Source organism: Drosophila navojoa, chromosome X (genome assembly GCF_054131105.1).
Source record: "Drosophila navojoa isolate 15081-1374.11 chromosome X, UAZ_NAV_1.0, whole genome shotgun sequence".
NCBI classification, from domain to species: Eukaryota; Metazoa; Arthropoda; class Insecta; order Diptera; family Drosophilidae; genus Drosophila; species Drosophila navojoa.
In genome coordinates, this window is record NC_142895.1 from 10,923,808 (window position 1) to 10,946,247 (window position 22,440).

A 22,440-nucleotide genomic window follows, 5' to 3' on the forward strand; every position below is an offset into this window, starting at 1 on the left:
AAAAGTGAAACTAACCCAATTGGCGTGACTATCATATGAGATCTAAATTGAATGTTGAATTCAAGCACTTTGTACTATTTGTGTTTAATCCTAAGTGTAACGCTATGAAAATTCTATCGTAATATCTAAATATTGTATGCGCACTCGAAGGACTTTGTGTGCGTCGTTGACTCACAAGCACGCGACCTTCGTGTCCAGTTGTTGTATTTTTCATGCATTTACCTATATATACATACATATATACCCTTTGTGATTTGACACGATTTGAAGAACTTGCATTAGCATGAAGTGCCCTCAGTAATAACTAACCCTAACATGTAGTCTAACAACAAGTTAAACCAGCTAACATATACATACATATATGGATAACAAATGTTTTTTGAAACTCAATTTTACCAAACGTCAAATTTATAATTTCGTCTTAATAAAGTGAAATTAGAAAAGGAAAATAAAAAATATAACCAAATCTAAAAGGACTTTTATTCCAAATAAATCTGAAGTCATATAATTTTTTTTACTCGATTTATTTTACAAACATTATGAGAGATGGGTTCCACAATCTGGGAATCTTGTTCCAAAAATATCACAAGCACAAGATTTTTTACTTTCAATAATTTGATAAATTTCATTAATATTTTGTTGATTTTTAAATACATAAACATAAAACTGAGCTGAGCTCGTGTAAAGTTAAAAAAATTCAATATATGTAATAATATGTATATATATATCTTTTAAAGTCGTAACAAATACTAAACTTGATCTTCAGCTCAAGCTCCAACATGGGGCTCTATTGAAAAAAGATTTCGGCACTGCTCAAGGTGGCATAGAGTAAATTGTATTCCTGCTCAAAGGCATTCACGTGCCTCTCGGTGATGGCGACAGTTTGGAGTAGCTTCTCGTCGGTGGCCGTTGGGTGTGTGGAACTGCCGGCTTGTGTGGCCAGCGTATTCTTGAGCTTTAAGCGTTCGGCATTTAGTTGATGTGTGGTCGTCAGTTGCCAGCCGAGCTCATGGAAATCGCCCAGCTGATTCAGCATGTTGAGAATGTAGACGAGGCCGATGGCAAAGCCATCCTCGAATAGCGTACACTTTAACTGATCCTTTTTGTACATTTTCAGTTTCTCCTTGACCCGATAGTCGATGTAGTTCATGATCAGAGCGGGCGCGATCAGAAAGAATGTGCGCAGGTGATGATTGTGTGGATTACAAAGGAATGGCTGGAATCCTTGCATCAATAGCTGTGAAAGTAATCCAATAATTAGGAATAATCCTAAAGGAATTGGAGTAGCAGTAGGTGTACCTTAAAGTAGTTGGTGCAATCCGAATAGCATTCTTTGAGATGCTCCACACTCTTCTCGTATTCCCTGATGGAGCCCATGGTCGTTGGGTCCAAGTCTTTGGGCTCGCCGCGCATAAAGTTGCTGTGGAATCTGGACATAAAGGAGCGGCTCCTAAAGTTGGCGTTTTTGCTGCCCGATTGCAGTAGACGTACATAGCCCACGGCATTGCCTATAGCCGGATAATATGGGATAATAAATATGGCTTTAGATATCTATTGAAAACATACCAACTTGTGTTATAACCTTCCTAAAGAGATCCATATACGTCTCGCCATTGCTGGACACGCCCAGTTTGCGTATTTTCTTGATGAAGCTCTCGGCCCTCTCGTAAGGATACGATTGGTAGGGTTTCTTATGCTTCTGCTCGGCATGATAGCGATATTCCTTTAGGAGCCGCGACTTAATATGCTCATCGTGCAAGAACGTTGAGAACGTATAGAACTTCTGGCGCAAGAACTGATAGATGAAGTTCACGGTCGTATTTATAATACCCGTGCCATGGGTCTGCACCGAATTGGCCACATGACGCGTTCCAATTATATCCAAATGCTTGTTCCGACTCTGCATCTCCACAAACAGTTGCAAATTCATATTGTAGGCGTATGAGGAGGCGAATGTGTGGATATTGCGCATTATCTGAAGGACGTCAATGCCCTAAGTAAAATAAAGTAAAGTCAAAGTTAATAAAATTATATCTTATATGCATGGATACGAATTTGGATAAGAACTATGCAGTCTGAATAGATTTGATAATAATAAACAGCTATTATAAATTGACAATAGTTTGCAGTATGGATAATAGTAATGCATTCTGCATACATGTTTGATAGTCTAAAACTACTTAAACAGCTGAAGAGCACAGTCTCAAATGGCTCGGATAAAAAGATTTAAATTGTATATGTGTATATTAATAACGAATATGCCTAATATGGATAACAATTTGATGGTCTTATACAAATGGCTCGGATAAAAAGATTTATATTCTATATATGTATAACGAATATGCCTATATGGTCTTTATACAAATTTTGTGTAGTAGTAAATAAATATTTCGGATAAACATATCCTAAATTGTAGGCCAGTTACGGATAAGATTTACATCGTTTTTCAGCTCTTATCCAAAATGTTTTACAATATATATTTAGTTACTGTACCTGATCAATTATCTGATTGGGCAAATAGTCGTCGACAGGCCGCAGTTGCAGTAATTTATTGGCGAGATGACGCATCTTCTCATATGACTTCCAATCGTGAGGCGCAATCGTTGTTAAATTATAGAACGTGGCCGTAAAATAGTTCTCCAGGTTATCTAACAGTAAGACAAGGTAAGTAACTCTCCACATACATATATACATATACACTATAGTAATTGTAAACCTTTTAGTATGTTATAAGCGCCGTTCACTTCTGTTGCCGGCACTTTGATGCAGTTCCTGTAGTCGATCGTTGTTTGTGTGAACGGATGCTCCTGACTGAGGAACAGATGTGACAGCGCCTCGACACGCAGCAGATATTCCAGATGATTGGACAGGAAGTCCCGCTCGCAGTCCAGTAATTTCTGTGTGGTCTTCAGGCCGTTCCCATTGTTGAACTGGAATAAGCCGAGATTTTTGTCCAATTGGCTGCTGGCTGCAAAGAAATTCTAATTTTGGACGAATGTGCATTAGTCGAGGATCGATAGGAGATCGCTGAGATCCTACCTGCAGTTGATAGGGATTATGCTGCTGCTGCACATACTCCTTGAGCCCGGCTGCGTAGGTCAGCGCCAACGCATCGTAATTGCTGATCAGCTGCGTCGCATCGAACTGGCCCAGCATATTCCTTTGCAGGCGACAGAGATTGTGGGTGCGCAGCGAAATGGACTTGAGCAGCTTCTGCTTGTCGGCGGGCAGTGTGCGATCCTTGTCCAGATATTCGCTGAGCGCCAGATTCACCATGTTCAGCTGCCGCTTGTTGGGATAACCCTTGATGGACTTCTCCGACAATTTCAGGGTTGTCAAAATGCTGATCTTCTTCTGCATTAGCTTGAGGTCCACAATACTCTTCTTGGTCAGCATGAGGAGATGCTGAATCTTTTGCTTTTGCCACTGCAGCAGGCTGCTCATGAAGCGTATGCACAATATTTGATTGTCGGCGAAGGTTTTCTGCAGCACTTGCAAGTATTGCATCAGTTTACAGATCGTGAAGAGGGTGGCCTTGCCTACGGGCAGATTCAGGGTCAAATGCCGCTTGATGAGGCCGTCGATGAGGGCATTCACCTGGTTCGCATAGCCTTGGCCCTGGGTGATCAGCTTGGAGAAGGTCTTCAGCTGGCCAAAGGAGCCGGTCGTGAAAAACCTTTGCATGCTGATCGACCACAGGGCCAGTTGGGTGCCCAGTTGGCGGCAGCTCTTGAAATCGATGCCATTTATGCGCTCCACTGCGGCCAGATATTGCTTAAGGTTGTCCTGTGGCTTGTCCGGCGCCTTGAGCAGCGTCTTCGCGTGCTTGGCGATGAATGCCTGCGGCGACCAATAGACGTTTCGTTCCAAGGACACACGCTGATAGCGCACCAGCGTGTCCAGGGCGTTCTTCAGCAGCTTGCCATCGAGCAGGATGCCCAGCTGATGCAGCACGCAAATAAATGCAGTTAGTCGCAGCAAATGCTTGGGATCCTCGTAGTGCTTAAAGTCGTGCGCCTGATTCGCCTCCAGGCAGCTCATCAGCTTGCGTATATACGCATTGGAATGTTGCGTTATATAATTAACATTGGCATCCTTCAGATTCAGTTGTCGCTTGGTCTCCAGCAAGCTGTGCAGGAATATCTATGGAATAGGACAATTTAGTTGAACTGCACCTATTTGATATGGCCTTCCTAGTTTACCCGAAAGATATTGCCAGTTATCACATTTTCTATATCATTGAGCGATGTCTCCAGGCCATTCAGTTCGAAGCGGCTGCAACGCTCAAATGTCTCGCTGCTCTTGGCCAACGTCTGCAGCCATTTCCTGTAGAAGCTCCATTTGTTCGATAGATTCGACTGCTCGGTGATCTCGTTAAAGATCAAAATGTGCTGCAGCAGCTCGGCCATTGCATCAAAGATGCTCTGCACAAAAATATACAAATACAGTGCCGTTCATTTACCGTTATATCCTGCGATACTTACAAACAGATGCGCCTCCTGTATATCGGTAGCGATGGACGCATAGCTTGTGATTTGCGTCCAAATATTTTGGAGCACAGTAATCGCTCGCTTGAGCATAAAATGCACCTGACAGAAGAAATCAATGGCTGAACTCATTTTACACAGTATGTGCTCGAGGCCCATGTTCGGACTTAAGCCCAGTGAAATTTGGAGAGTCTCTATCTGGTTGCTCGTGCTCAGGAACTTCAATTGCAATTGTTGTGCGATTTGCGTTAAGTCGTTGCACTGATTGCACAAATTGGACAACGTTGTGAGCGGTTTGTTGGCCAGCAGCTCTGGCTCAGTGAGTCGCAGGTTCATGAGTCCATTTATGCTATCATTCTCTATGTACTTAATCTCAATAGCCGGCACCACTGATGTCAGCAATTGCTCTTCTGTGCCATTGTTGAGCATTTGTTTTCGTAACAATTGCATTTTGCTATCATGTTGCTCCATATATGTGCCATAGTCCTTTAGAATGTCTTCGGCAAATATGGCTGCATTTGGGGAAGGTCAAAATTAATGTAAAACTGACTAGATTGCTCATTAAGTACATACATAAGGAACTCTGTTTCATTTTGCTGTTTGTAATTTTTTTGAGATTTGACTTTTCTTTGTTATTAATCGAACCGATGGCATATTTTAAATGGGCGAGTTTCGACTGAGCTATCGATATTTGACTTTTAGATATTTTCAATTATCGACTAAAAAATACTGCACATTCACTTGTTTGTTCTAATTTATTATTGTGAAAATAATATTTTCCAATTGGATTGAGTTTTTGTGAGACCTGCTTGAAACTTAAAACGCTAAAGCTTATTTTTTTGTGATTGTTAACATATGAGACATATTTGTAGTATAGCTTGAGTTTTTTTTATGCCATTTTACTTTCGTGTTAAACATGAACTTAGGACATTTAAGATTTGGCTAATAATCTTCTTCATAACATTTTCTTTTTTAAATTGAAGAACCGTTTATTTTGATGGAATGACCGTTTCACTGGTATTTTTGTGGAACATGTACCTCATCGATATATCATTCTGATCAGTTTAAGCATCGATATTTTTGCTTCTCGAATACACGCATACACCATTTGACAGCGCCAACAGCTGATTTTTGTTTTGCGGCTACGTAGCCAGAACCGCAAATCGCACTCGTTAATTCCGCGAGCGATGTGGACTTGACAATGCTCGTAATTTAATTAGGGACACATGGATTGATTGGAACAAATCTCTTAAAATATGCAAAAAGTTTGTAAAGCCCTGCAGATCATCGGTATTCTGTGTATCCTACTCAGCCTCGCCAAACAGCTCGTTGGGCAGAAGCATTATTCACGCTCGCGAAAATTGGAGCTGCGGTAGGAGTTATATTTATTAATATATGATTTTTGAATTTATGTATATGATGTGTGCAGGGAGGATGTGCGCCGCATGTTCCAGCATGCCTACGACGGCTATCTCAAGTACGCCGGCAACTATGATGAGCTGCGTCCGCTCACCTGCGATGGCCACGATACGTGGGGCAGCTATTCGCTGACCCTGATTGATGCCCTGGACACGCTGGCCACCATGGGCAACTTCACGGAGTTTCGTCGCGTCCATGCGCTGATCGAGAAGATGAACTTCAACAAGGACATCAACGTGTCGGTGTTCGAGACGAACATCCGCATTGTTGGCGGCTTGCTGTCAGCGCATCTTCTGTCGCGTCGCGCCGGCATTGATGTCGAGCCGGGCTGGCCCTGCGCCGGGCCACTGCTGCGCATGGCCGAGGATGTGGCGCGGCGTCTGTTGCCAGCCTTCGACACGAACACGGGCATGCCGTACGGCACGGTCAATCTGCGGTACGGCGTGCCCAATGGCGAGACCTCCGTCACTTGTACGGCGGGCGTGGGCACCTTTCTGGTGGAGTTCGGCACTCTGAGCCGGCTCACGGGCAAGAGCATCTACGAGGAGGTGGCACTCCAAGCGATCTATGCGCTCTGGGAGCGACGCTCGTCCATTGGACTCTTTGGCAATCACATCGATGTGCAGAGCGGACGTTGGACGGCTCTGGACTCGGGCATCGGCGCCGGCGTCGATTCCCTATTCGAGTATCTGGTCAAGGGGGCCATCCTGCTGAATCGCCCCGAGCTGCTGGAGCTGTTCGCCGAGGCGCGGACGCCCATTGACAAGTACATGCGGAAGGACGATTGGTATGTGTGGGTGGGCATGAACAAGGGCCAGGTGACGCTGCCCGTCTTCCAATCGCTCGAGTCCTTCTGGCCGGGCGTACTGAGCATCGTGGGCGACACAGAGTCCGCCATGCGCACGATGATGCGCTACATTAGCGTGTGGAAGAAGTACGGCTTCCTCCCCGAATTCTTTAACATTCCAGCCGGCGAAGCGGCGCCCAATCGCGAGGTCTATCCCCTGCGGCCCGAGCTCATCGAGTCGGCCATGTACCTCTACCGGGCCACCAAGAACCAGTATCTGCTCGAGCTGGGCGAGCACATGCTGGAGACGATCGAGTTCAGTGCGAAGACCAAGTGCGGCTATGCGACGGTAAGACTTGAGATTGAGATTCCCCCACTGCAACTCATTCCCCCTCCCGTTAGATACGCAATGTGGTCACCCACGAGAAGGAGAATCGCATGGAGTCCTTCTTCCTGGCCGAGACCACCAAGTATCTGTATCTGCTGTTCGACGAGGACAACTTCCTGCACAATGCCGGCGACGATGCCCACGGCGAGCTGCTGGACACGGAGCAGAATGTGTGCGTGGTGCAGGCGGGCGCCTATATCTTCAATACGGAGGCCCATCCCATGGACATGTCGGCGCTGCACTGCTGTCACAATGCCAAGGACGACATATTCACAATGCTCGATCTGTCCGCGTTCACGCCGCGTGCCCTCGCCGAGCGCAGCAGCAAACAGCGCCTGGCCGCGCAGGAGAAATGGAAGCCGCAGTGCCAGTCGTCCAGACCGGGCGGCGGGGCGGCGAGCAAGGCACCACCTGGCCCCAGCACTAGCAGCAGCAGCAGCAGCACCGCCCCCAATGCCCCAACCATGGCCGTGGACATCGAGGTGTTCGATGAGTTCCAGCAGCCGGCGGCGGATGTGCTGGTCAGCAATTTCGAGCGGATACGTGAGGAGCGCGAACTCAATCGGACGGATCAGAGCAGCACCATCGAACGCAATCAGTTGACCGTCACGGATCTGGACGACTTCTTTGGGCAGCGGCGCGAGCACTTCGCCACAGCGCAGGAGGCGCTCAACTATGTCTCCAGCTTCATGAGCAACTTCACCATGGATGTGGCCTTTATACGGGGTCTGCAGCTCTTCGACGGCAACATCAGCAGCGTCCTGGGCATTGCCGCCCAGAAGGAGTACGAGAGCCAGATGCGCTCGCTCTGGCAGCTCTTCGAGCTGGAGCAACAGTTTGCAGCGAATGTGCGACTGATTCGCCGCCTGGGCCTGCTCAAGGTCGAGCCGGAGAGCGAGATGATGCGCAACTACCTGGCCAACATACTGGACACGCTCGATCACTTCGAGCAGCTGCAACAGGAGGAGCAGCTCGCCGCAATCAACGGCAGCGACGTGGAGCAGATCCGCAATGCCATTGAGGCGTCGCGTCTGGACTATGAACTGGCCATGCTGAATACGACGGCCATGCAGCAGTTCATGCATCGCGTCTATCTGGCGGGCACCAACGAGGCGCAGCTGCAGCAGTTCCACCCGCTGCTCAGCGACGAGGAGCTGCGCACGCTGCACGTTGCCATCAAGGAGCAGCAGCAGCAGCAGCAGCCTGCGCCGGTTGGAGCCGTGGAGCAGAGGAAGCCGGAGCTACAGGAGCTGTTCATGTATACGCGACGCATTGTGGACTTCCGGAAGCGAATGTCCGAGACGGTGGATCGGCTGCAGACGATTATGCAGGATCTGAAGACGGTCAAGACGGAGCCAACGACGCCGCGGCCAGTGCCAATGCCGCCCATAGAAAAGACTGCCACACCCACCGATGCAGCAACAGCAGACCTCGCAGAGAAGCAGCAGGAGAAGCAACAGCAGGAACAGCAACAGCAGCAGCAGCAACAGGAGCCCCCGTCCGATGATGAGGGCTCCGTGTGGTCGCAACTGGTCCAGAATATCCTACGGAAAACGACCGTGAAACGCATCAAATTCGATGAGGCCGTGCTTCTGGAGAAGACGCGCAAATCTCTCGAGAAGCACGCCCACAAGCAGCTGTCCTACGAGCTCTTCAGCTGTCGCCGGCCGGAATATATCGAGGCGTTTGCCTACCGTGAATTCTATCCGGATGCGATCTGATCTGATCTGTTGACTGATCCTGTAGATAATTAGCCATTATACATAAGTCCAAATATGTATATATATGTACATATATAGAGTCAGATATATATACATATATACGGTTAAGTGCATATTCAGCTGTTGTCTGGAATTAGTTAAAGCTCTTATATAATTTATTAATAGTTCTGTAGACGTCAGCCTAGTTCCATTCCTTCCTCCCACCCATTCGTTGCTTCGGCCGGGCTTGTTTACTCGGGCCGTAATTAATTCTGATTGACTGTTGACTTTATTTCCGATTAAATCGGTGTATTTAATGTCTTCGATTAAGCCCAAGGGATTGCACAATCCTCTGGGGCAGCGGCCCGGCGCCTGGCTCCCGTTGCGGGCGTCCGCTTTCGATTCCTTCAAGCGTCAGGTTTCCTTCTGCCTTCCAGCTCGGCTGAGGCGACGGCACGCAACGCCATTTACAATACCCTGCACATAATGCAAATGGGGTATGTGCAGGCTATACACTAAATAAACATTTATAGTTAAATAACATCGGGTTGAATTTGAATTAGTTCCTTACAAATGCATTTTCACATGGCGAAATTCTATGCGATTCTCAATATAATTTATATGAGTGTATAAAGCAGATATTTCAACATAATTATAATTGTATAAATAAACTGAAACTAAGTATAGCATAAAATAATTTTTTATATATTTTATACAAGAACATAAATAATGCTACTCTATGCGATTTTAAAGCTATTTGTTGAAGTATAAAATGAATAAATAAATAAATTCAAAAATAAATAAACATTATTTCACCTTTTTTAATGTTTAATTTTAAAAGGCAATAATCCAACAACCTCAAACGCCCTACACTACAGCACGTGTGTTACGCTACAGGGTAGACTGCAGTCGATCATGTCTTTGCATGTATTTATTTTCGTACTATTGCTGCATACTTCAGGGGCTCGCGTTCGGTTTCGCTTTGCGGAAACGTAACGACAGCGAATGACGTGAAATGAACGGTGGAAGCAGCCAGCGAAAGAGAAAACTTTTTGCAGTCATGGATAGCGATAACGATAATGATGATGATGATCGACTTTGTCCCCATTGCAAATAATAAATAGCAAAACGAGCTGTGACGTTGACGTCGAATTGTGTGTGAGAGAGACAGAGAAAGTATGTTTGCGCGCGTGTGTGTGTATGTAGGTCACGCCGCTGCTGCCGGTAGCCATTTGTATGCGTCTATATATAATATATATTTATATATATGTATATGTATGTAGGTGTATATTTGTGGGTGCGTGTGTACACTGGCGAAATTGCCTGTCATGGGCTGCAGTAATAACAGTAGCAAGTACGAAAAACAATAACAACAACAACAGCAACAACTATGTAGAACAACAATAAGAATGGCAAAAGTTTAATGAGTTCAAGTTTTATAAATGAAAAGACAGGTGTCCTTGCAGCACAAATCCCAATCGCAGACGTCGACGGCACGCTACGCGCCACAGACATAATCCTCGCCCGGCCGGATGAAGCCAAAAAGCGGTGACAAGGACGACGAGGATGGCGATGATCAGGACGATCACTTCGAAGGCGATCCACGGCCCATGCCCTACGACTTTGAAAAGGAATTGATTAACAATTCAAATAAGCATATACGCATATCTGAAGTCTTTGGTCCGCCGAATATAGGTATTTACATATGTGTTTTATTATATAAGCTATTTTTTGATTTGCAATTATTTTCTGGTTGACTTCGTGACTCTGAGACTGTAAGTGAGTGCAATTAAAACTGTGTGCCGTTTCGATTCCCCATTCCACATAAGCGAGAAGAGAATACGAAAACATATACTCTCCCTCTCTTATTCGTTGACCAAATTGAACGAAAACAGTGCGAATGCTGCTAAGCAAATATCGGTTCACCTAAAAATCAGAACTAGTTGGATAATTGATTCAAAAGATCGCAAAGATGAGCTATTTCATCAATAGCTCACACGGCACATCGCCAGTTTAAAAATCAATTAATTATACAAAAAAGTTAATAATGAATATTTGTTCATTTCAGTCTATCCAATCACTTCCAAATTTTATTCCAAATACGAGCCACAGTCTATTTTAAAGAAGCCGGCGCAGGCGCACCGCCACAGATTCCATAAAGCGCCGCCGGATTATCCGTTGCTGGAGTCACAGATGTACGGCTGGATACCGTCGCAGTGTCGAGAAGCTGCCACATATTTAAATTGCATACACGCGCCAAAACGACGCTGTCGCATGACAATACACGGAGAACAAATTATAGCGGGCCGAATTACTGAGCGCCCGCCTTTCAACGGTCTAAAATTCATACTTCATTAACATATGTTACTTATACGAGATAGTTATCACATGCCATGATGAAGTAAAAAAATATATAATTTTTGGAAAATTGTTTAGTTATGATTTGGAGACCTGTATTATTGGCAGTTGCATATTTTCAAGCTTTGATTCAATTCCATAAACACATTGTGGAAAAATTTAAAATAATTCTAAATTCTGGCAGCGCTGCAGTCGAGGACAAGTTGGCAGCTCTGTTGTTTTTAATGTTTACCTTTTAATGTTTGTAAGCCACAACTGGAGATATAAAAGGGAAATAAATGCGGCTTGTGACTAATATTATAATTATACACTGCACCTGGAGAACATGGTAAGCACGCAAATCACGAAATGAACTTTGAAGTAGCAAAATCGAAGTTTATGACATTTGTTGCCCTTGCAGCGGCATTTGCCGCTTAATTAGCCACGATTTTAATGCCTCATTTATTAACAGACACAATCAAATAATACGCACGCAAACGGCAAAGGCACCGATGAGGATTCGAAGGCTTGGAATCTAGAACAACTGTTAGAAGGCCTCTTCCAAGCACTGCATAGGCTATGTAAGTCAACTCTATTTAATAAGCCAAAACATTCCCTCTTCTTTTGTATAATCAAGCTCTTCTTTCATAGGGCTGCAGGGACGCCGGGTCGTGTACTTCATTATGAGCGAACTAGGCGGCAATGAGTTGTTCGAAGCTGTCATCTCCTGGTCGGTCCAGCATCCAGATCTGGCGATCTGTCTGCTGGCTGCATGTTTTGTATTCCTTTTGCCTATACTCATCATTTTTGGATTTGGTTTCATTACCTTGTTAATAACGTTTACAGGCATTCTTGTGCTGGAAGGTAGTTAATAATAATACTTTAAACTATCTCTAACTACAGTTAATGCTAACATTGGATTTTAATTGCAGGCACTTTATTGACGTTTGTCTTTATGATATTTTTCGCCTGCATTGGAAGTTTGGCTATTGCTTTTCTCGTTTTTGCTGTTGTTGCATACTTTGGATTTTCGCAGATCTATAGATTCCTTGGCATAGAGCGGTATCGAGATGCATTTCTAAGATTTTTACAGGAAAATATAAGTGCAGCCACTGCTGACGAATCAAATTAGAAATAGATCTTAAGCAAGGCATACTAATAGGCTAAGGCTATCGAAATGAAATATTTAGAAGTCCCAGTAAGAAACAGATAGTAGTATGAAATTTTTGATCATCTGTGTTTTATATTGTTATTAATTTATTTATTTTTTTTTTGCAGATTTGCCGACAGTTTAATTTATCGACTACAATTCGTGCGCGATTGCTATCGATAGTTGTTCTGTGGCCACCCTAATATATACAAATAGTTTTTGCTGCAGATCTGTTTATAAAATATTATTCATTAGGTAAATGTATATTTGTGTATAAAACCTGCGTCGCAGCGGAGAATTTTGTTGCTGACACGGTAAGAAAAATAATTTCGCAATATTTTGTTAATTATTCTATATGAATTATTAACAAGAAAACAATTTGATTGTTGAGAATGGATACACATGACATAAAAACATACAGACATACTTAAATTCAAATCTATTGTATCTGATATTGAACAAGTACTACTTTTTATAAAATATCCTTAAAATAAAAACAACAAATGATGAAAACAATTATATCGAGTATATTAACTTAAGCAATCGATAATAAGTACAAAAGTCGCAATATCCACCGATAGTATCGCTGAAGGTGTTGCAGGTCTTTTCTATGTACACACATACTTAGTTTTCGCTGGAAAATATTTAGTAATTTTCGTGTATTTAAGTGCGAGAAAATAAATAAACCCTGCTTTTAAGCAGACTAAATTCCTATTGACGCGGTAAGTAGTTGAAGTTAATTAATTTGAATGTTGAAAGTGGAGATAGTTGATGTGGAAAATTTGGTGTAAAAAGAAACGTAAGAAAGCAGCTTACGAGCAAGGGAAACAAGTAAGCAGCGGGGGTGTGGTAGATTCACATATACAGCCATAAACACTGTTAGTTGGATGTCTATGTATGTATTTATGTATGGAGTCTCCATGTTTAAATTGGTATAAACATAAACAAAGTCAGGTAGACAAATGATATTTATTTCTTGTGTGAATATGATATAAATTAGTTATTAATTAACTCATAAATACAGCCAAAATAAAGAAAACATGTATTTCTATGCTGTGCACGGCGTATATATGTTTGTATGCGTGCAAGGGAGCTGTCACCTTTCTGCGCAGCATAAGACATTCATACATACATACATAGGTACCCAAAACATATAAATGAATATATAGAAATACTTATTTTAGTGTTGTTTGCTGAAGGTATATCATTCGATTTGCAAATATTGTCATTAAAAATAATTACAAGCAAGAACAATTTCCATGAAAATGTACATATGTAAATATGTATTTTATGACCATTTTGTATCGCAACATATGGCAACACTGTTAAGCTGCATTGGAGTTTCTGTCTTGTGTACTTATGTACACACAGTCTCTCTCACTCTCTCGCTCCCTCTCTCTGTTTGCTTTCCGATACATCTCGCTCACTCTCGCTGCACAATGTATATATGTATATGCGTGCAACGCGGCCGCTACGGCGTCGTTCTCACTGTTTTCCAGTCACTTGTCTGCTTCGTTCGGTGCTGGTCGTTCGTTTCTTTGGTTGCGTGTGCCTAGAATCAGTACAAGGCTTGCCACAAAAAAAAAGTAAATAGGCAAAGCAGTGAAAACTCGACTACATACAAATATTTTGTTTTTTTTTTTTCTCTGTGAATTATTAAAGAAAATAAAAAGAATTGGATTCGTGTTGAATTAAAATTGGCTTTATAACTTGCGTATTTAAAGTGCGTCAGGTTTTTAGCTGTGCTCTTCGCATTGCAGGTAATTCTCAAAATCTACGCTTGTTGCCCTACATGCAGGCACACACACACATACGCCTGTACATTTGTATGCACATACAAATGTATGTACGCACTATCTAAAGTATGCACCTTAGCATATTTTGTTTGCGCCGCATCGTCTTGAAACGGAAATACATGTTTGTTCGTACCAATACATGTGTATATGTATGAATGTATGTGTGTGTGTGCTTTGCTTGGCTTATACAGTAAAAGAAACGAGTAACGATGCTCTTGTTACCTGCTGTTGTCAATGTATATGTAAGTGTGAGTTGAGGGAGTTAGTGTTCCATCTCACGTTTCTTTCTGAAACTTGAGTCAGCAGCAGCTCTCACGCTTAATTTTTAAGCGAAGAGTATGTCAATGTTAATGTTATTATATACAAACAGACGTTGTATATGCTCATACAATCATAATAGCACTTAAGTTTTCTGGAAATTTTGTGAATGAAAGCCATATAAACGATTAAGACTATGTGTAAATACATACATACATACGTACATAGAGGTGTACAAATATAAATACATATAGAGAGTTTATGTTCGTGCAGGTAGCTAGCCGGTTTAAAAAGAGGGAAAAGTACAGAAACCGTGTGTATTTACAGTATTTGCCCATGTTAAGCTACTTTGTATGGAAAATCTAATGCTAATCTACATTTTAATTTATTCTTCTTCTTTTAGGTGTGGTGTAAATCGCCTAAATCACCAAGATGAGTTACATGCCAGCCCAGAACCGTACAAGTAAGTCTATACATAAATAATGCTTGAATAATTTATATGTGGATAGTAGAGTTTCAAAACGTTTTGGTCTTCTATGTTTTATTTATTTATTTTATTTATTTTTTTTTCAATATACATTGAACTCGTTTTTAAACTGTTCAAATATTCACAAATCTTTAAACTAGTTCCATTGCACATGAGCTGCAATAGTGCGTAACTGTAAAATTCTCTGAAGCCTGCGGAAATAATTAGAGAACTATTCTCTTTGTTTTTCAATTGCATAAGTGATTCACTTTGCACTCGCATTCCCTGTCTTCTTCATTGCAACTGATTGAAAGTATAAAAAGGTTTGTGGCTGGGCGGGGCTGGACCCCAATCAATGTTATTTTACAGAGCAGAGCAGAGCGGTGCAGAACTGCAGCATTAATGCGCCTCAATGGCCATTGACAAACGATTATTTTGCAGAGGCAGAGGCACAGCCAGAGGAAAAGAGGTAGAGGCGTAGTTGTTGTTGTAATTGAATATAGCAAACAAACTGTGAGCTAGCTCGCTCCACTGCATTTTTACAGCAAAAACAACAAGAACAACAACGAATGGATCTATCGGACGCCATTGTTGTTTATGTTCTTTTGTCAGTATTTCTTCTTTTTTTTTTTTTTTTTGAGCTGTAATGCATCTCTCCTTCTGCTTGAGTGCGGCCATCCCTGCCAACTTGTTCATTTTGTTCTTTGCGCTTTCAACATGTTTTTTTTTCGTCTTCGTTTTCTTTTTGCTGCCTTTGCAAATTGCGCTTTGTAACGGCAGTTGTTATTGCTGTTGCTTCAACCACAGCTTCTCATGCTACTGCTGCTACTGATGTTGCTGTTCTTGTTGTTGCTGCTGCCACTTCATTTGCAATTCGTTTGGTTTGGGCCGTGTGGGTGTGGGTGTGGGTGTGTGCGTGTGTGCTCTCTTGCTGTTTCGATACGCCATCTCCTTCGCACACGCTCGTTAACTCTTCTACATATACATATGTATACATGTATGTATGTGTGTTTACGTGCATGCATATATGTATGTATGTATGTATTTTTTTTTTTTGCCATTACTACTTCACTTGGGCTGGCGCACGTTTCGGATTTATTTCTGATTTTTGCTCAAAAATTTAATTAGAGCAACGCAGTGAGCAGTGGTCGTTCGGTGGGTTGGGCTCAACTGAAGGGCGTTCTTTTTTTGTTTGTTTGTCGTCCCGCCCGGGAATATGGCACAAAGTGCGTTTAATCGATCTGGGAAATATGCATGAATAGAGGCTTCAAGGCGGCCTCAAGGACCTGCCAGTTGCAGCGCATAAATAGCGCAAATTCAAAAACAAAGCGAATTGCTGAGCAGGCATAATTAAGGCAAAGTGGCAAACAAAACGCCCAACGCATTTGGAGCTCGATTACCGCCCTATGCTAACACACACACACACACACACAGAGACTATATACATAGACGGCTGTGAGGCATCAACCCTTGGATCTGACTCATTTGTCCTGGTAGCGCGCTTTTTGGCTTTGATTGCTCGTTGAGACACAAACGACGCTGATGGTTCCGTCTTTTATTTTTATACATACATATATATAAAACATATATAGGTTTCTTTATTTTTTTCGAATTTTGAAAGGGGCTGTCGCTTTTATAATATGCAAAAAAATGTCCTGCAGCACCCATCCTGTCAGATTATTCCTATTTCAGTTGCTGTTTCCCCTGCCTCCTCCTCCTCCTCCTTCCTCTTTTGCTGTCACATTTCGCTTGTCATCGTGTCGCATTTCAAATCCGACAAGAAGCCAGACATCGCCTTTGCGTTCAGCTGCTCTTTAACCCATTAGAGAGGCAGACAGAAGAGAGAGAGGGAGACAGAGAGAGAGGCAGAGCTTTGCTGTGGGCTTTAATCCTAGATATGAAGTGCACTTGCTATTTCCACAACGGAAATACAAATCCAATAAAAATGTGTTTGCTCGCTGAGTATCTTTGAGTATCTTGAGTTGATGGGATCCGAGGCAAGAGTGTGTGAACTGGGATGAAAGGGTTGTGGGTCGTCCCATCGAAGGATAATGTCTTAAGTGTAGCCAGTCTAGCTTTTTAGTTAAGTTTCTGAAATTTGTCAACAATTGGTTATACCTTCTCCATAATCATCTTTCGCAGTGTCCCATAACAATCAATACAATCCGCCGGATTTGCCGCCCATGGTGTCCGCCAAGGAGCAGACACTGATGTGGCAACAGAACTCGTATTTGGGTGACTCCGGCATACACTCGGGCGCCGTCACCCAGGTGCCATCGCTCTCCGGCAAGGAGGATGAGGAGATGGAGGGAGATCCGCTTATGTTCGATCTGGACACCGGATTTCCGCAAAACTTTACACAGGATCAGGTGGACGATATGAATCAACAGCTGAGCCAGACGCGGTCGCAGCGTGTACGCGCCGCCATGTTCCCGGAGACGCTCGAGGAGGGCATCGAGATACCATCAACACAGTTTGATCCACAGCAGCCAACCGCTGTGCAGCGCCTCTCGGAGCCGTCGCAGATGCTGAAGCATGCCGTCGTCAATTTGATCAACTATCAGGACGACGCTGAGCTGGCCACGCGCGCCATACCGGAGCTGATCAAGCTGTTGAACGACGAGGATCAGGTGGTCGTCTCGCAGGCAGCCATGATGGTGCATCAGCTGTCCAAGAAGGAGGCCTCGCGCCACGCCATCATGAACAGTCCCCAGATGGTGGCCGCCCTTGTGCGCGCCATCTCGAATAGCAACGATCTGGAGAGCACCAAGGCAGCGGTCGGCACACTCCACAATTTGTCCCATCATCGCCAGGGCCTGTTGGCCATCTTCAAGAGCGGCGGCATACCCGCTCTCGTCAAGCTGCTCTCCTCGCCCGTGGAGAGCGTGCTCTTCTATGCGATCACCACGCTGCACAATCTTCTGCTGCACCAGGACGGCTCCAAGATGGCCGTCCGCCTGGCCGGCGGCCTCCAGAAGATGGTGACGCTCTTGCAGCGCAACAATGTCAAGTTCTTGGCCATTGTCACCGATTGTCTGCAGATTCTGGCCTACGGCAACCAGGAGAGCAAGCTGATCATTCTCGCTTCCGGCGGACCCAATGAGCTGGTCCGCATCATGCGCTCCTATGACTACGAGAAGCTCTTGTGGACCACATCGCGTGTGCTCAAGGTGCTCTCGGTGTGCTCCAGCAACAAGCCGGCCATCGTCGATGCTGGCGGCATGCAGGCCTTGGCCATGCACTTGGGCAACATGTCGCCGCGTCTGGTCCAGAACTGTCTTTGGACGCTGCGCAATCTGTCGGATGCGGCCACCAAGGTGGAGGGATTGGAGGCGCTGCTGCAGTCGCTCGTCCAGGTCCTGGGCTCAACGGATGTCAATGTGGTCACCTGTGCCGCTGGCATTCTCTCGAATTTGACGTGCAACAATCAGCGCAACAAGGCGACCGTTTGCCAGGTGGGCGGCGTCGATGCGCTCGTTCGCACCATCATCAATGCCGGCGATCGCGAGGAGATCACCGAGCCGGCCGTCTGTGCTCTGCGTCACCTGACCTCGCGCCATGTCGACTCGGAGCTCGCCCAGAATGCGGTGCGTCTCAATTATGGTTTGTCTGTAATTGTGAAGCTATTGCATCCTCCATCACGCTGGCCCCTGATCAAGGCCGTCATCGGGCTCATTCGGAATCTGGCCCTCTGCCCGGCCAATCATGCGCCGTTGCGGGAGCACGGCGCCATCCATCATCTGGTGCGTCTCCTGATGCGCGCATTCCAGGACACAGAGCGTGTAAGTATAGAGAGAGAGAGAGAGAGAGAGAGAGAGCTAGACAGAGATTGAAGCAAGGTCAGGTCACATTCGTATTAGATGAATCTATCTATGGCTGAATGGACTATCTGAGGAGAGGAGCTGCTCCTCCTCCTCTTCGATCTGTGCCTTGTAATACACATATATATATTTATGATTTGCAATTTATGATTAGCAACGTTCGTCTATTGCCACCACTGGGTCGCAGCAGCCATCCGCGTACGCCGATGGCGTTCGCATGGAGGAGATTGTCGAGGGAACTGTGGGCGCCTTGCATATCCTGGCGCGCGAATCGCACAATCGCGCCCTAATACGCCAACAGTCGGTCATACCGATCTTTGTGCGTTTGCTCTTCAACGAAATCGAGAACATTCAGGTGAGTGAATGAATATTGGATGAATGAAGTATCCAAGTATCTATATATATATATATATAAATATTTGTGAATTTGCAGCGCGTCGCTGCTGGCGTGCTCTGTGAGCTGGCCGCCGATAAGGAGGGCGCCGAGATCATCGAACAGGAGGGCGCCACTGGGCCGCTCACCGATCTGTTGCATTCGCGCAACGAGGGCGTGGCCACCTACGCCGCCGCCGTGCTGTTCCGCATGAGCGAGGACAAGCCGCAGGACTACAAGAAGCGTCTCTCCATCGAGCTGACCAACTCGCTGCTCCGCGAGGAGAACAACATCTGGGCCAACGCTGACCTCGGCATGGGTCCAGACTTACAGGTGCGTAACGTCCCATTTCTAAACGAATTATGCTAAACGATTTCCACTTTGGAGTTGAGTTTTCATTTTAATGTTTGTAAATACATTATACAATATAATACCTATGTTTCAATACCCCCCCAAAAACTCCACAAATTTGTACATAAAAACAACAACTGTAGCAATACATATTTAGATATAAACTATTTGTAAGCCGCAGATCAGTATTATGTATATAATATTTATATATATATATTTTAAACCAATTGTCAACATATCTATTATTATTCATTGTTTTCAAATTGAATTTTTAATGTTAGTTTTAAGTAGAATTTGATTGCAAGCATTTAAAAAAAAAAACAAAAACATTTTGAACCTCGTTTAGATCAAAGTAAATTACATCCCTGATTATATATATATATATAATATTTATACATTATTTAGCTATTTTGATTTAAATATGTTTACTAATTACCGTTTAAATTTTGATTTTGTAATTAATTTGAATTTTGATTTATTTCGTTTCTTTTTTTCTTACATTATGTTTTGTTTGTGTGCAAAAAAAAAAAACATTACCGAAATCGAACCAAACACATCGACCGATCTCACTTGCATTACGCACAACAACAACAACAACGAACACTTCCTCTCTCTCTCTCTCTCTCTCACACACACACACACACATAAACGCAACACAAAAACTCGTGTTCTGTGTCTGTGTCTCTCTTCTATTTCCTAACAACTTTTCACTTCTGATCCATCCAAAAAATAAAAATTTAAAAAAATATATGAAAAAAAAACACATACACACACACACACACAAACCAACCCACTTCTCGTACACACACACAATACACACACTCGAATTGACAACACGTACACGTACACAATCACGTTCACGTTCACAATCACGAACACGATCACGTTCACGATCACGATCACAGGATATGCTTGGACCCGAAGAAGCATATGAGGGCCTGTACGGACAAGGTCCGCCCAGTGTGCACAGTTCGCACGGAGGTCGCGCATTCCATCAGCAAGGTATGTATGCTCGCTTCCACCTACCTAGTACGGCTTTAAGGATCTCTACTACAGTCAACACTAATCAATCACAAGTCTTAACCCTCCCGCCCATCGCCCCAGCCTCTGGCCCCGCCAATGCCCCTGCCCGTGCCCCCATTTAACTGCAATTAACCTATGTTTGAATGTGTGTGTCTATTCATTATATTTGTTCAAGCCGAAAACATCAGATGACAAATAATGGATACCCCCAAAAAGAAAAACGAAACACAAAAAATACAGCGAAAAAGCTAAATTAACGAAAAGTTTTCCCCCACCTCACCGTAGTTAAAACACTAACACCCCATCATGGTCCAACACACCCCAAGGAGCCAACCGTTATCATCATCATTAATCAATTAGTATTTAACAACTATTACATACATACATAATAAGTGTCTAAGCGATTGCTGAACAAGTGTCGTTGGTCAAACTTGAGTGCACTTATATATCGATATATACAAACATAAGTGATTAACCGTTATGCATAACTATATACATATATATAAATACATATTTCAATGTCTTATCGATTAATACACGAGTGTTGTCCTCCCCACCCACCCCTTACTCGATTAAAAGTCATCGAACTCGAAAGTGAAATTCACATGAACCAGTTCTAATTAGGATCTGCCCACCAAATCAAAATGTCGATCATGTGAACTTTTCTTAAATCTTCGACTCTCTTATGCTTGACACATGTTTACCATTTATGTGCCCTGAACCCCATTCAGAACCCCAGACACAGTCGCTATGGATAGCGCAATTTCCCCCTAGTCAATCACTGCCATCCATTGACAATTTGCATGTAAAATGTGCTACATACATATGTATATACATGTGTATGTGTGTGTGCATTCATTCAAATTCATCAAAACTTTACTTCATTTCTCTTTGCGTCTGTTTAGTTAGTTATGAACCCTGCTATCCGCTAATAATTTCAATGGGGTTTACTTAACTAGGAATGGAAGTACTTCATTAGCATTTATTTGGAATCATTTAACAAGTGGATCAAGTTGTCTTTGATGCATTCATGTGTTTCATTCCATTTCATTTCTCATAGGGAAGCCAGCATAGTTAGTTTATATTTATACACACATACATACTTACCATAAGCACAGGAACACACATACACACTCACACACTGAAACTCACAATTTTGACTTGAAGCAGGAGACGCCCTCAGCCATTTCAGTTCTTAAACAATTTACCAAATATGATTTATTACGTTTATGTTGTCGTTAATTAAACATTGATTTTGCATGTTTCTTTAATGAACAATAAAACATATATTTATATACAAATATATATGTACTATGTATAAACATGCAAAAGTAAAAGTAAAAGCATGTTCTATATATTCAATCGTATTATTCGATATACTTCTTTATAGCTAACTACATATGTATGAATACTTGATTGATTTGTTTTATTAATTTTTGATTTGACTTCTCATTCGTGCAGGATATGATACTCTACCAATAGATTCAATGCAAGGTCTCGAGATCAGCAGTCCGGTAGGTGGTGGTGCTGGCGCTGCTGGCAATGCTGCTGGCGGAGGCGGTGGCGCCGGTGGCCCTGCTCCGCCTGGTGGGGCACCCACATCGCCCTACTCCATGGATATGGATGTCGGCGAGATTGATGCGGGCGCTTTGAACTTTGATTTGGATGCCATGCCCACGCCACCCAATGACAACAATAACTTGGCTGCCTGGTACGATACCGACTGTTAAGCACACATGATAAGCGGATGATGCAAGGAGAAGAAGAACACGACAACTAAGACGAAGACGACGACGATGATGACGATTTCGACGGCGATTAAGAAAGTCGTGCAATTAAAATACACACATTACATTATATATTAACATAAAGCAGAACAAACATATATAACGTACGAAATCTTACATATTACCCATATACACAAAAAACAAAAAAATGGAAATTAAACGAATGTTTGCAATAGAATCATAAATTAAAACAAAAAAACGTTTTTCAACTCAAAAACTTGGAATTGTATGTATGTATGTATTTCCTTCTCTCTCTCTTTGCCGAATGGCAACGCCAACAGTTTGGAGGCAACTGGA

The 22,440-nt window shown here is 43.4% G+C and overlaps 5 protein-coding genes across 10 annotated transcripts; 4 read left to right on the forward strand and 1 right to left on the reverse strand.

Annotated features, from left to right (window-relative positions):
* Window positions 1-518: 518 nt before the first annotated feature.
* On the reverse strand, window positions 519-5,217 carry SWIP (strumpellin and WASH-interacting protein). Its single transcript, XM_018107489.3, has 9 exons — window positions 5,061-5,217; window positions 4,485-4,999; window positions 4,203-4,424; window positions 3,040-4,143; window positions 2,717-2,981; window positions 2,494-2,648; window positions 1,567-1,993; window positions 1,300-1,508; window positions 519-1,237 (listed from the first exon to the last, which is right to left on the reverse strand). The coding sequence occupies exons 1-9, from the start codon at window positions 5,077-5,079 to the stop codon at window positions 788-790; spliced, it is 3,366 nt and encodes a 1,121-aa protein (XP_017962978.3). The 5' UTR covers window positions 5,080-5,217; the 3' UTR covers window positions 519-787.
* Window positions 5,218-5,576: 359 nt separating this feature from the next.
* Edem1 (ER degradation-enhancing alpha-mannosidase-like protein 2) lies at window positions 5,577-9,511 on the forward strand. Its single transcript, XM_018109327.3, has 3 exons — window positions 5,577-5,859; window positions 5,917-7,042; window positions 7,096-9,511. The coding sequence occupies exons 1-3, from the start codon at window positions 5,744-5,746 to the stop codon at window positions 8,800-8,802; spliced, it is 2,949 nt and encodes a 982-aa protein (XP_017964816.2). The 5' UTR covers window positions 5,577-5,743; the 3' UTR covers window positions 8,803-9,511.
* Window positions 9,512-9,756: 245 nt separating this feature from the next.
* LOC108657033 (uncharacterized) lies at window positions 9,757-11,168 on the forward strand. The gene is made up of 3 exons (XM_018109482.3): window positions 9,757-10,135; window positions 10,232-10,476; window positions 10,850-11,168. The coding sequence occupies exons 2-3, from the start codon at window positions 10,314-10,316 to the stop codon at window positions 11,137-11,139; spliced, it is 453 nt and encodes a 150-aa protein (XP_017964971.1). The 5' UTR covers window positions 9,757-10,135; window positions 10,232-10,313; the 3' UTR covers window positions 11,140-11,168.
* A 140-nt stretch (window positions 11,169-11,308) lies between these two features.
* Ldaf1 (Lipid droplet assembly factor 1) lies at window positions 11,309-12,497 on the forward strand. Of its 2 annotated transcripts, none has more exons than XM_089264224.1 (5): window positions 11,309-11,467; window positions 11,591-11,699; window positions 11,770-11,982; window positions 12,051-12,333; window positions 12,397-12,497. In XM_089264224.1, exons 1-4 carry the CDS (start codon window positions 11,465-11,467, stop codon window positions 12,248-12,250), a joined length of 525 nt encoding a protein of 174 aa, XP_089120350.1. In that variant the 5' UTR covers window positions 11,309-11,464; the 3' UTR covers window positions 12,251-12,333; window positions 12,397-12,497. The 2 variants fall into 2 exon arrangements, with proteins under 2 accessions (XP_089120350.1, XP_017964963.1); XM_018109474.3 differs by having other exon boundaries at window positions 12,051-12,316.
* On the forward strand, window positions 12,449-22,239 carry arm (armadillo). 5 transcript variants are annotated; one of them, XM_089264222.1, is made up of 7 exons: window positions 12,449-12,582; window positions 14,726-14,785; window positions 16,931-18,570; window positions 18,764-18,964; window positions 19,043-19,315; window positions 20,239-20,335; window positions 21,818-22,239. In XM_089264222.1, exons 2-7 carry the CDS (start codon window positions 14,755-14,757, stop codon window positions 22,084-22,086), a joined length of 2,511 nt encoding a protein of 836 aa, XP_089120348.1. In that variant the 5' UTR covers window positions 12,449-12,582; window positions 14,726-14,754; the 3' UTR covers window positions 22,087-22,239. The 5 variants fall into 5 exon arrangements, with proteins under 5 accessions (XP_089120348.1, XP_089120349.1, XP_017964837.1 ...); XM_089264223.1 differs by lacking the exon at window positions 12,449-12,582 and adding an exon at window positions 12,806-12,990 and having other exon boundaries at window positions 18,797-18,964; XM_018109348.3 differs by lacking the exon at window positions 12,449-12,582 and adding an exon at window positions 12,807-12,990.
* The last annotated feature ends 201 nt before the right edge of the window (window positions 22,240-22,440 follow it).